The following is a 12,500-nucleotide window of genomic DNA, read 5'->3' as shown; positions in this document are numbered from 1 at the left end:
AGTCTCTCGGCCCCTGGCCCACGCCCCGCCGCGAGTTCACCAATAAATCATGATATTGGTCCGGCCCAGTGAGGGCCACGAGCGAGGTGTGACACTGACGTATGGGCTATTGAGCGGGGTAATTAAACGCGCTTAAGCACGTTATCAAGTGACAACCATTTATCACCTGGCAAGTGACAAACCCGGGCACCCCGTCCACCGGTGACTGCCGGTGACTGCTGGTCTTTTGCTCGGTTTGTAATCGCGAGAGAGAAAGAGAGAACGCGAACCTCGAGAGCTCGGGTTGATCACCTTGCAGAGCTACGATTTCCCTGCCCGGTGCTCCATACTAACCCTATACCCTAGTCGCCAGCGGTGCCAACGATCACAACGAACGCTTCCTGCCTAGCACTGGTACCACTCTGTGCACTGTCACTAATTAACTTCGTTTTTTTATATTTGATTTACCAAGCATCTCGCTCGCTCCAGCGCCAGGCCTTTTCGCTGAGGCCTTTCCTGGTGTGTGGTGGTGGTGGCCACCGCCCCGGCCGCCACCGCATCGCATGACGGTTTATCGAGCGCACCAATCTCCGCGTTTATGAGTGGACGCGTTTGTTCAACGATTTTATTGGAACCGTCGAAGGTGTGTGCGTCGCCTCGTAGTATGCCGCCGTCGCTGTTGCAATTACATATATATCGAGGTTGAGCGGTGGAAAGAGCGAGAGCCACGGACCGGTCCAACGCCGCGTGTTGGTTGTGGCGGTTGTCGGGGAGCCCCATTTTCGCTGTCGCTCGTTCGTTCGTTCGCTCACTCGACCGCGATCCGCGACCGGGCCGGGCGCTCGAAAGCCCGATTTGATTTAATGACTTGTTTATTTGCATATTTATTAATCTCATCTATTCGATCTATAAACACACAAACGCCGGTCAGTCGCTTGGTGCGCCCGGGTCGGTTTGGCGCACCCATGAAGAGCCGCCATCGCCGCTCGATGGAAATGCGCGTTCGCGACGGCATTAGATCGATCGTTTGGGATTCGATCGATCGGCGCGAAGCCTTTTTCGAATCACCACCACTGCCGCCTAGATGCGATCAATCCGCTCCGTTCTTTCCCTTTCGGAAATCCCCCGGCCGGTCGGTCGGTCGGTTGGTCGGCGACGGTGCGTCGGTTTTTGATGCCGCCCGGCCGCCTACCGTCCCAAACTTTTATGTGCTTCATTTTCATAAATTTGTCGAATTAAATCGATCTCGTGCTGTGATCGTGAAGCGATGGCGGCGATGCCGAGTGCACCTTTGATGATGATCGGCATCGGCATCACGGATAATAATTGCGGCACACGGCGAAGGGTGTAAGATGAACGGTCTTGAATCGATGAGGTGACGCGGGGAGGTGGACTAATTGATTTCTCGTTTTATTTTTCGGCGCTGGAGAGCGGGACGGATGGTAGTGCAATCGTTTGAATGGAATGCTGACCGGGCATTCCGGCATTCCGGTTACTGGCTACTCCTTTTTCTGTTTAGGCTTTTGGCGCGCGCGCGCTAGATCACGCCCGGGCGACTAATGTGCCGTCTAAAGGTTGCGATTCCGTGCGGTCCCGTCACTCAAGTCATCCATTATCTTCGACGAATCGATCTCCACATCCGCAGCGGCATCGGCATCGATTACTTAAGTGTGCATTTCAGCAGCTTTCGCACACCATTGACACCTCGCTCTCTCGCTATCTCTCTGTCCTGCTCGACGTGACGTCAGCGGCGTCGGTTTATGCTGGTTATCCGTGGCGAAGTGGCGCTGCTGTTTGCATTAGTTACCTGCCAGTTACATTAGTTCGCGCCGTAAGTTAACCGCGCGCTCGTAAAGCGGCAGAAGGCGAGAGGCGAATGCTAAGGAAGATTTATGATCACTAATGCTAGGGTTTAATCTGGTTAATTAATTCTTCCAAGCACTACGGTACAGTCACCGGGGCCTATGGGCGGAAGCGTTGCGATCTCAGCTCACGATTCACCTGGAATCGCCCTTCGCGCCGCCGAACACCGAACGCTGCAGCCTGCGAGCGAATATGCAGGTTATTTAAATAAATCGCATTTAATTTGTTTTCGCAATTGCAATATCATAATCGTTGGTGGTGTTGGTACCGTGCACGTGCTACCGTTTTCCAGTGAGAGGTGTTCGCTTGCTGGATGCCAGGTTGAAAGCAGGAGCATCATGTGGTGGTAGCATGATGCAAAAGGAAGCATTGCCATCGTCGAGTCCTATCGACTGCGCGAGGTGTAGAATGCAGAATAATGAGATGTTGTCGATACCCGCATCGATATCAACCGGCATCAACATTCTCCATTTATTTACTCTTTCTCTCCCGGTTTTCGTTCTCCGTCCAAGTACTTGGCCACCGCTTTTGCGAACTGGTTCTTGGTTCAGCAAAAGATTCACCATTCACCGACGTGTCGCAAAACGCGCGCAGATTGAAAGCAGCTGCGTGGCCGATCGAGAAGTGATTTATCGAAGTTCGTTTAAAATGCTGTCAAATTACGCTCAACGTGTATAAAAAAGGGAGAAGTGGCGGCGAGTCAATTGTTCGGCCAACACAAACACATGAAAAATAATTGCCAGCTGCTGATGTTGCTGCTCGAGCTAGCCAGCTCGATCACGATCGCACTCGGTGCCCACCCATTGGCCCATTGGAGAGAAGGTTGGTGACACACAACAGGAGTGTACACACTCCAGGCAGTCGTTCAATGAAAACCACCATCGCTGCAAAACGCTGCATCGCCGCGGGTCCGACGGTTCGCTCCGAGATCGCGCCCGGGCAGCAGTAGTAGATTGTGTAGCGGTGGTACGCCGCCAACGCGTGGGGTTAATTTTTCAGAGTAAATATTGCTCCCTGCTAACTGCTCCACAGGGACACAGACCACAGGGGGTGAAGGTGCTGATGGTGGTGGTGGTGGTGGTTGGCATGGCAGTAATTAGATGTGTGCGGCGGCGAAGTAATGATCACCTTTCCACCCTTTTTTTCTGTGCTATTGGTGGCGTTGCCTGCTGCGAATGAGAAATCACATTGATACTGACCGCTGCGGTCGCGGACTTGTGTAGCTAATGATTGTTTATAGAGGATTGCTTGCTGTTCGATGCTGCATGCTCGATTAAAGCTGAACCGCGGCTGACTCACGCGATCGATGACGGGGACGGCGATGATCGAGTTGGCATGACAAAATCGATGAGCTGTTTATTGTTTGAGCTGTATTAATTGAATAAAACAAAAACCATTAAAACAAAGTTCATACAGCATTCGCTAATACGATTGAATAATATATTCTTATCCTTCGCTGTATTTGCTCCCTTCAAACAAGTTACATGAACATAATGCACTTGTACCTGTCGTTCAGTCCAACGCCATGCCCATTACTGTACTTCGCCAATCGGTTCAGTAAACAACAACCTGCACCCTACACGATTACGTGTCCCCCCGCGGCGTGCTCTTACCACCCTCCCCTTTTGGCCGGAAGTGGAAAAAATTGTAAAATAAACAAAATCAAAAATCCAATTCAAACAAACTCCCGACCGTACGGCCGCCCTGTCGTTCTATAACCACCCTTTTACCTCTCCCCCCATTCCCATCGGGGTCCGGGTGTCACGCAAAACATTGTGTGGCAGCGAGTCAAGTGAACGAGTTTTGCATAAAATCAATTCGCAACTCACGCAAACGCTACCACCACCGGGGCCGGGAGCAGCTTGGCAAAATGCAGAGCGCCGGCAAATTTTCTCGGAATCTCGATTTCTGTTAGAACCGACTACCGTCGCAGCAGGCCGATTGTTGCGATGACGATGCAAAATTGGTTCCGGGGAAACGGTGCAAGGATTGATTGAAAAGTGACTCCTTCGGCAGCGGGCCCAAGAATTTACCCAGCAAAAGTGTTGCGCGATAATGCTCTCGAAGCGAGAGGCATGATAATATCCTCCATTCCATAAATGAGATTTTTACGACTAGAATATTCATAATCACCATAAAACAATAAGCCAAAGCGAAGGGATATAGACCCCCGTGCAGGTGGTGGAGGGGTAGGGATGTTGCTCCAAAACCGTAACCGTTTTACATCGTAACCGAGGGTAGCCGAGCGGAGTGGTCGTGGACAAGATGATGGTTTCCACTACGAAACGACGGCTTACCCTCGGTGCCTTCATTCATCGATCTGTTGTTTGGATGGAATGGGGCCCGGTACTCATGGAATCCTGGCCTGGTTTTGGCCTGGATTTTCTACCCGCAATTTTCCTCGCGTTACGCGTACGCCGAGTAGCTTACAGGTAGATAGGAAGTGGCCCACTCCGAGTGTGCGAGGAACATCCTATACCTTCGATAAGCAGTCGCAGTAAGGGCGCAGCGAGAGAGAGAAAGGGTAGTGCCCATGCTGTTGAGTGGTGCTGGTAGCAATAGTAGGACTTTCTGGAAAGCGGGCGTCAAACCGGACTCATGTTTATGTTAATAACAATCCGTCCGGGTACGGCAATTCGTTTGTTTAACGACACTGGTGTCTTCTAACCCGGTACGGATCTGTCTGCCTCCTTTACTCGTAGTTGAGCCACTGTTGAATGAATTGTTGGAGTTCCATTCATAAAATTCCATCCATGACAAATGGCTGATAGGTCAGTAAGCGAGCCCCGGGAGATTTTGAATTTTGGTTTGAGATTATGAATGGTTAGGATTGCGACGCTTAACCACACGATTAATAATGAAATTATGCTCTCGATTTAGAGGATATGAGAAAGAAAAAATATTGCCTACTGTATGCATAATTAGATTCCTTTTTGATCCAACGGCATTGTGGTGGTGTAATGATCAACAATAACTCGTAATTGCTGCACGATCGCTCGCTTTAGTTGATTATTACTTACCTATCTCTGAGAACATCAAACCATCCAAACGAAATCAAGAATGTCTCAACACGGGCCATGCTCATGACACAAATCATGCTTGTAATATAGTGCTAAATCGTCCGATTAAAAACTGTTATTAAGAAACTGTCATTTGTTTACTCAGAGACGGGCTCGCGATCGTAATTATAAAACATTAAACCGTGAAAAACCTGTCAAACATTAAGATATCACCGTGATCATGCGATTCTGCTGCGGATCAACATTCAACATCAAAGCGAACACAAGCACGATTCTGCTTGCGAATCCCGCGAGCGAAAACGAGGAAACCAAAAATACCGACGGCTTTCAGTGTTAATTTCGTGGAAAGGAAAAATAAATGTTTTATTGGGCGTTTTTCTCCGTATCTGCGCGCTCACATGGCAAACGGTCTGATGCTTAAAGTAAACTTCTACTCCTCTCCTACCTACCCCTCCTCGTCCTCTTCCTTCTCCAAATCACGTCACACCGCGTTGACCGAGAGTTTAAAACTAAAACAAATACTACAAACTACATCTAAACGAATACTACATCACATTCAGTCGAGTAGTCGAGATGACGCACACAGTCCTTGGTTTGGTAGCTGATACGTGGTGGCAAATCCTCCGGCTACGCAGCCGCACACTAGCAGCCGGGCGGTTCGCTGCTTCCCAATTGGCAGTTTGGCCAAAGATTTTGTGCCACGATCGCACGTCAAGCTACTAAACATAGCCCCCCTCCGTTTCGTCGCACAGGAACACAACTACCGTAACGAGATCGAGATTGCAATTAGCCCGAACGACTTCAGCCGCGACCGGTATGCGCGATTCAAGCGATCGCAAGGGATGGTGGTTCGGGTCGCGTTTGGTGCAGATGCGGATGCGTCGGTGGTGAAGGTGAGAGTGATGCTGGCGAAGGATGCTGATGGGCCAGCGGCTGCTGGTGCGGAAGCTGGTGGTGAGGATGCCCATGGTGATGGTGATGATGATGATGGTGAGGATGATGAAACGAAGCTCCGGAGTGCAGGAAGTACGCCGGTGCGGGTAGCTTGCCGAGCGGCAACAACAACGGATGCACCGGAACACCACCGGTGTACGGTGTACCGAGGGCTGCAGCAGCAGCAGCAGCTGCCGCCGCGGCCACCGCCACTTGCTGCTGATGATGCTGCTGATGATGCATAGCGGCCGCATACTCATTGAACGCATTAATGTTGCTCATCAACTGTTGCTGACTTAGATGCCGTAGCTGATCTAGCTGCTGTTGCTGCTGCTGATGCTGTTGGTGCTGTTGGTGCTGTTGGTGCTGGGTGTGATGGAACGGCGGTGCACGATCGGTATCATCGGAATCGGAGGAGCTGTCCGGTTCGATCAGACTCTCGATCGTGAATGCTCGCTTTGGTTTAGGGTTTGGCGTGATGGTGGTGGCGGCGGCGGCGACGGTGACGGTTGGCGTTCCTGTTGCCGTTGTTGTTGGTGTCGAAGGTGGTGCCACCGACACCGTCTTGCCCGCTGGAGACTCGGACCGTACCGAGCTGGTCTTCTGCTGCTGACCGGGCAGATCGTCCGGTGGTGAAAGTGGCGGAGAGATCGGTGCGTACAGTACGTTCGGTGGCGATAGGCTGGCACTGCCGATCGGTTCCGGAATCGGGGTGTAATAACTGGCCGAATCGTGGTACGTCGGGGCACCGTTTTGTGCCATGAAGAAGCGGTTCATGTTGGCCAACGCGACAAACTCTTCGTTCAACCACTCCTTGTCGGTTTGGTGCAGCTTGAAGCGCTTGCGGCGTCGCAGCAGACTCCCGTTCTGGAACATATCGAAAGCCTTCGGGTGCAGCGTCCAGTAGGCTCCCTTGCCCGGTCGATCCGGACGTCGCGGTACCTTGATGAAGCAATCGTTAAAGCTCAGATTGTGACGCAGTGAGTTTTGCCAACGCTGCGTGTTGGTGCGATAGTACGGAAACCGATCGGTGATGAACTTGTAGATGTCGTTTAGCGATAGCATTTTCTCCGGTGACGACCAGATGGCCATCGCCGTGAGGGAGATGTATGAGTACGGCGGCTTCTGATCACCGTACGATTCACGCGATGGTCGAGGCATTGTCACTGTGTTTTTTTTTTATTTGGCTTCAAACAGACAACACTCACTCCACAATGAACTCACGTCACGTACGTCACGTACACTCTGGCGAAGAAGCGAATGTCTTCTCACACTCGCCAACGGTCTTTTTGCACTGCACTAACTTCTTCCGATCGCAGTAGTCGAACATTCAACACTCAAGAACACTATTCGTATAGAACGCGGACGACTCCAAGTAAGCGACGGATGGATGGATGGATGGATGGATAAGTGCCTTTAGGAGACTCGCACGATCCGCGGAGTCGTTGTTCCTCGACGCTCTGTGGCTTGCTCTCGAATGACTCGGGTTGGCCGGTGGGTTCGAGAGAAAACGGTTTAAGAAGCCGTCGGAACGGGACAACCCCTGCCCGAAAGGTAGGCGCAGGTAGAGCGCAGGAGCGAGATGAATGAGCGTTTGTCTGGGGTCTTCGGTTCGGTGCGTGCGTACGGGCCGTTTTTCCCCTCCAAACATTTCCACAGCAAACGCCATGCTAGGACGTTTCATTTTGTACCGGTTTTATGTTTTTTTATGCGTTTTTGTTCATGCTGTTTCTCCCCGCCACAGATAGAGGCGTGGCTTGCAGTGTGTTCAGTGCACGGAAAGAAAGAAAAAAGGCAAAAGTACGTGTTTACTCCGTCAAATATTTGCCTTTTTTGCCAATTTTTCCTTGCTTAACGAGAGTCTCGTTTTCTGGTGGCGCTTGTATACACCGGCCAGCGGTCGCGAGAGATGGTGCCTTATACATAGGATTCCTCTTATGCAACGCAACGCACGCGGGGATCGAAGCAAGCGCACAGTTTGACAGTTTGTTGACGGAACGAGAATTCAGCAAATTTTGTAGCGACGTTGCTTAAGTAAATTACATGATTAATTATAAATTTGCCTTTTTATCGGGCTTAATGCTTTTGGGGAACATTTAATGATTCCTCGCTCAGCCCCCCTCGCTCAGCACAGATTCTCGACCGAGCGCCCATTTTATGTGGCGTTTCTTCTCTTTCTACCTCGAAGGTAGCGCCTGAGAACGGTTAGCCGATTACTGGCGTGTTAATGAGATGTAAAGTTCTATCGCTCCCCTGCTGCTGCTGCTGCTGCTGCTGCTGGTCAGCTCCATAAAATGTTACATTAGACATAATTTAGGGGGATTCCGTACCATCACCTGACCCCTCGCTGCCGTGCTTGGTGGTGTTGGTGGCCCGTGTGTTGTGCTATCTTCAATCAATTTGCCTCCTTATAGACGTTCCGCTCTGCGCAAACCCGCTTAGCGGATCGTCGTACCAACCGACCAGTCCGACCGGCTGACCGGCGTCTGTTGAACATTAAATGGGTCTATTTGAATTACGGGCCCATTACGGGCCCAGTGAATTTAAAAACAATTAAGGCGCACGGGAATCTAACGCCGGGCCGCCTCGCCGCCCAGCATGGCGCACAGACCGCGGCGGTAGCCCAAGCCGCGGCTAATTTGCTGATGCTGATGCGTGTATCGATTGCCGCTGGTGCTGCTGCTGCCGTCTGAGTGTGTGTGTGTGTTTGTGGCGTTGTATTCTGAACCTGGTGCCGAACTTTCTTTTGGTTTTCGTCTTTAAACCGCCCCATGAAAGAAAAAAAAATCGAAACATTATCACTTACGTCCTCTACACCCCGAGCTCGTTAAGGCTCGATCCGCTCCATCCGGGAGGGTTTTTTTTACAAATATTTAAATTGGCGCTTTGTGAATGCACTTCTGATGCCGACAGCCGAGCACCGTAAGGATGCTCATTTGTTTTCCATTAGTCGATTGGCCACAGCCGCCGCGGACCGGCAAACGCGCAAACCCGAACGCGATCCGGCATGTTTCGATCGCCGCGCTGCAAGTTTGCTCCCTTTGGTGGTGCTGGTCGGTGTTTCTTGTTTTTTTTTTTTCGGGGGGTTTTCCCCAGCCTCCGCATCCATTATGCTTCGTTCGTTCGCCATAAATGTGCATCGAATTCATTCATAACGAACACGAAACCACGTAACAGGTGCCAGGTACTTAGTTGGTGGTCAGTTAATGATGAAGGCCGGGCTGGGAAAAAACGTGTTTTCGTCTCTCCGTTGAACAAAAGGATGAGAAAAAAAAACGACAGAAAACAAAACATATTTAGGAAATTCGCCAGCCCGGACTACCCGGACCACCCTTGTTAACGATATCCTTCCAGTTCAATAGAAGACTCGCCAACGAAACGAGGCGCACATCATGCGCACCTACCACAAACCATCATCACCGTTGGCTCCATAAAACGGATGCCCACCAGCCCCCGGGAAAACCCCGGGCGCGAAAGCGGGAAAAGAAAAACAAACCAAATCCATTGATGGCCTACTGAGTGGTGGTGTCGCCACACACACCGGGCGACAAGGAAATCGAAAGATAAACAACAACTGGATGCTGGACTGTGCTGGACTGTGCAGAACTTTAAAAAAAAACCGGAGGTAGAAGATTCTCGAGCGACTCTTCTACCTACCCTCACCTGCTGGCTCCTAGCCGTGCATCGGACAGGCCGATAACATACTGGCCTCTTCTCCTTGTCGCCTGTCGCGAAGGGAAAAAAACTATTTTCGAGCATAAAAATGTGGCCGCATCGGAATGGGGTGTGTCCTCGTTAGAACGCATATTGCAGCACTCAGGGCTTCTGATGCGTGTGTGTCTGTGTGGCCAACGGGGGCGTCAAGTAAGTTGATCATAATTACCTAACCGACACTTCATTGAGGGGTTCGCAGTTTTATTACCTCACCGTACCGCCTCTGCTGCACCATTCAGCCGGCGCTTCCAAACCGTCCGTGTGTGTGTGTGTGTGTGTGAGACGTGTGTCGAAAGCCACAGGGACACTGGGACACGGGACAGCATACCCTTACGTACGGTCGCTGACACAGATTCATTCACAAGTTCCGCCAACGCATGTGTCCGTCCACTCGACTCTCGGATTCAGCTGCGTTCCCCCGGGGTCCGTCTCGCTGCCAAATGTCCTGACACGAAGCAGAAGAAGAAGAAGCATAAGAACAACGAGCAACAACAAGGTGCAATAAATTATGTACCCTACATTCCGGGTTGGCCGAGACCCAGTTCGTACCCGGTAATGGACAGCATAGCAGCAGGCGGAGACGATGAATGGAGGGCGCCGGAGCAAACCGGAGCAGGAAGCCCACGAAATAAAACAACAATCGCAAGAACAAAGAACGACCACGCTGGCCAAAAACCAAGCTGGCCGATTGTGATGCATACCACATCCGTCCGGGGTCCGGGGCATCCTCCAATCCGGTTCCTCTACCGCTCTCCGCATCGTTCCGTTCGGCAACATCCGGTTGACCGTCACGGAGCGCGTGGGGCAACCAAAGCTGGCCAAAATAAATTCCAAAACAACACACGCACACATAACAGAACACAACCGAACACCTTTTGCCAGAACGAATGGAAGACGCTCGCAGCCTTCGGAACGCAACGAGTCGCCTCCTTTCGATCGGAAACAATGGCGAACAGCCGGGCGGGCGCGAGCCCAAACTGTACATAAGAACGTTTCAGGCAGGGACCGAATTCGATTTGAATATGAGCTGGGCGGAACCGTACCGGTCTGTGATTATAATGGTCATTGCATTGGGATCAAATATATCAAACAAGGATCCGCACCGAATAATGGTTAGGGCTTTCGGGCAAATTCGGGCTTTTCGAAGAAAAAGGTGAGCCCATTGTGTGCGTGTGTTGTTGCCACGAAACATGTCTCTGCGTCTCTGACAAAAGGCGTCTTGGATGGGCTTTGAAGAGCAACACGAATTGAATTTAACAGTTACAAATGGTCTACTTTGACGCCGTACATCGAGGCTCGTGATGGCCATAGTATCCAATTTTGGGTCTTGCCATTGACGTCCATTCCCTCGTGCATTTGCCATCTTACATGATTGCTTTTGCGGTGTAATTATGTTCACGTTCTCATTCTGTTCCAAAAATGTTAAACATTAATTGACAAATATTTTGATTTTGAACCACTTTTCCCCTCTCACCGGATAGGAACTACATCAGCGCATGCCTTGTGCCAACCGTAGCAAATGCGACATTACACCGAAACTGCATTCGAATTGATTTCTTCCCGCACCCCTTGTGATGGTTCCTGGCCGCACACGGCGGGCCAGCCGACCTCTTGTTACACGCCCGCTCGAACCATAGCTAATCCGATGATTCGGAAGCTGGGGTTGGTGCAGCTGCGTCTGTGTGCTGTGGCCGCTTCCTGACGTTTCCTTCTCGGGAAATTGTTGGCGCGAGAGAGGGAGAAAGAGAGTGCAGCATCTTTCGCCCATTGAGCCTTGTTGTACGGCGTTACGTGTTCCGATTTTCAACAGTCGTCAACTTCTAACGAACCAATAAAGTGACTCGAACCAATCGGATAAAGTTCGCGTCCCTGCCGCGCCTCGCCCCGGAAAAGCTTATTAATCGAAGGATCGAAGTTTCGTGAGTCATGCACCTCGGCCCCCGAATCACTTCACCATCGAAACGAAGCATGTAAACAGGAAGCTCCCAGTCCCCTCTCTCCCCCCTTTTCCCAGTTCCAGACCCACCACCACGGTGGTAGCATCCATCTTCCCATAGCATCCATCTTCAGCCAATCAATCCGAATCGATCGAAATTGATTCAATTAACCGGCCTGATCGGGTGTGAAAGTTTCTTTGAAATTTTTCGCGCTTCCTACCGCACATCGCGAAGAGAATCGACTCCGGTCGGTCGGCCGGTCGGTCGAACTGGTTGGTGACGAGTGCAGCACCGGCCCCCGGGGGAAGCATGGAACCAGAACGGATGCTTACGGCGCTCCCGGTTGCTGGTCGTCACCGCCATCGTCGTCGTCGAAAGCGCAATAACAATGGTGGTAACGATGGTGAGAAGTTTGATTTCCAATTTTACAGCGTTCGTGGCTTTTAATGGCATTTTTTTTATCTCCCTCCCATTCCCGGGCGAGAAGAATATGGTGTGCCAGAACCATCGGCATCAATCGCGGATTCCCACGTCCGTCCGGGCCTGCCGTTGGGGACGCTTTTTCTCTCGGCACCTCCCGATGTTTTCATTGATTTTCCTATTTGGTAAGCGTAAGGCGTAGCAGCGCGGTTTGCCTTTGTTCTTCTAAACATTGTTTCGAAGCGGATGGCCAACGGGGAGAGAGGTGATGGAAAAGTGAAAGAATAAGAAGCACACACTTGCTTCGGTTTGGGGGGCGACAAATCTCACGTACTTCCCGCGATGCTCATGCACGCGTACTGGCCAGAAACGTTCCGGTTTAAATATTGATTAAAAAGCCCGGCCTAAGGAAAACACTCGAGCGACCTCGGGAGCGAAGACAGTGACGTTGCGTGACATTACTTCGCACCCTCGTGCGTCTCACGTCCCCGGAACGATCAGAGAGAATTCAAAGAGAGAGAAATCATCACGATCACAAACCATACGGTCCAGCGGAAGCGAACGGGATCGGGAAAAATCGCTGAGAAAGGGGTTGCATTAGCAGCGCTTTTCACGGATTTCACAGCGTTGACAG

At 51.2% G+C, this 12,500-nt stretch overlaps 2 protein-coding genes across 2 annotated transcripts in view; both read right to left on the bottom strand.

The window, feature by feature from the left end:
- LOC125949769 (26S proteasome non-ATPase regulatory subunit 8) overlaps positions 1-12,500 on the bottom strand; it is a 594,091-nt gene that overhangs the window by 85,140 nt on the left and 496,451 nt on the right. The gene's annotated exons all lie outside the window — the stretch shown is intronic.
- On the bottom strand, positions 5,353-6,974 carry LOC125949746 (fork head domain-containing protein FD4-like). Its single transcript, XM_049677070.1, has one exon. It carries the CDS (start codon positions 6,954-6,956, stop codon positions 5,688-5,690), a length of 1,269 nt encoding a protein of 422 aa, XP_049533027.1. The 5' UTR covers positions 6,957-6,974; the 3' UTR covers positions 5,353-5,687.

The sequence above is a fragment of the Anopheles darlingi genome, chromosome 2 (genome assembly GCF_943734745.1).
Source record: "Anopheles darlingi chromosome 2, idAnoDarlMG_H_01, whole genome shotgun sequence".
Classification (NCBI taxonomy): domain Eukaryota; kingdom Metazoa; phylum Arthropoda; class Insecta; order Diptera; family Culicidae; genus Anopheles; species Anopheles darlingi.
This window is presented reverse-complemented; position numbering and strand designations above follow the sequence as displayed.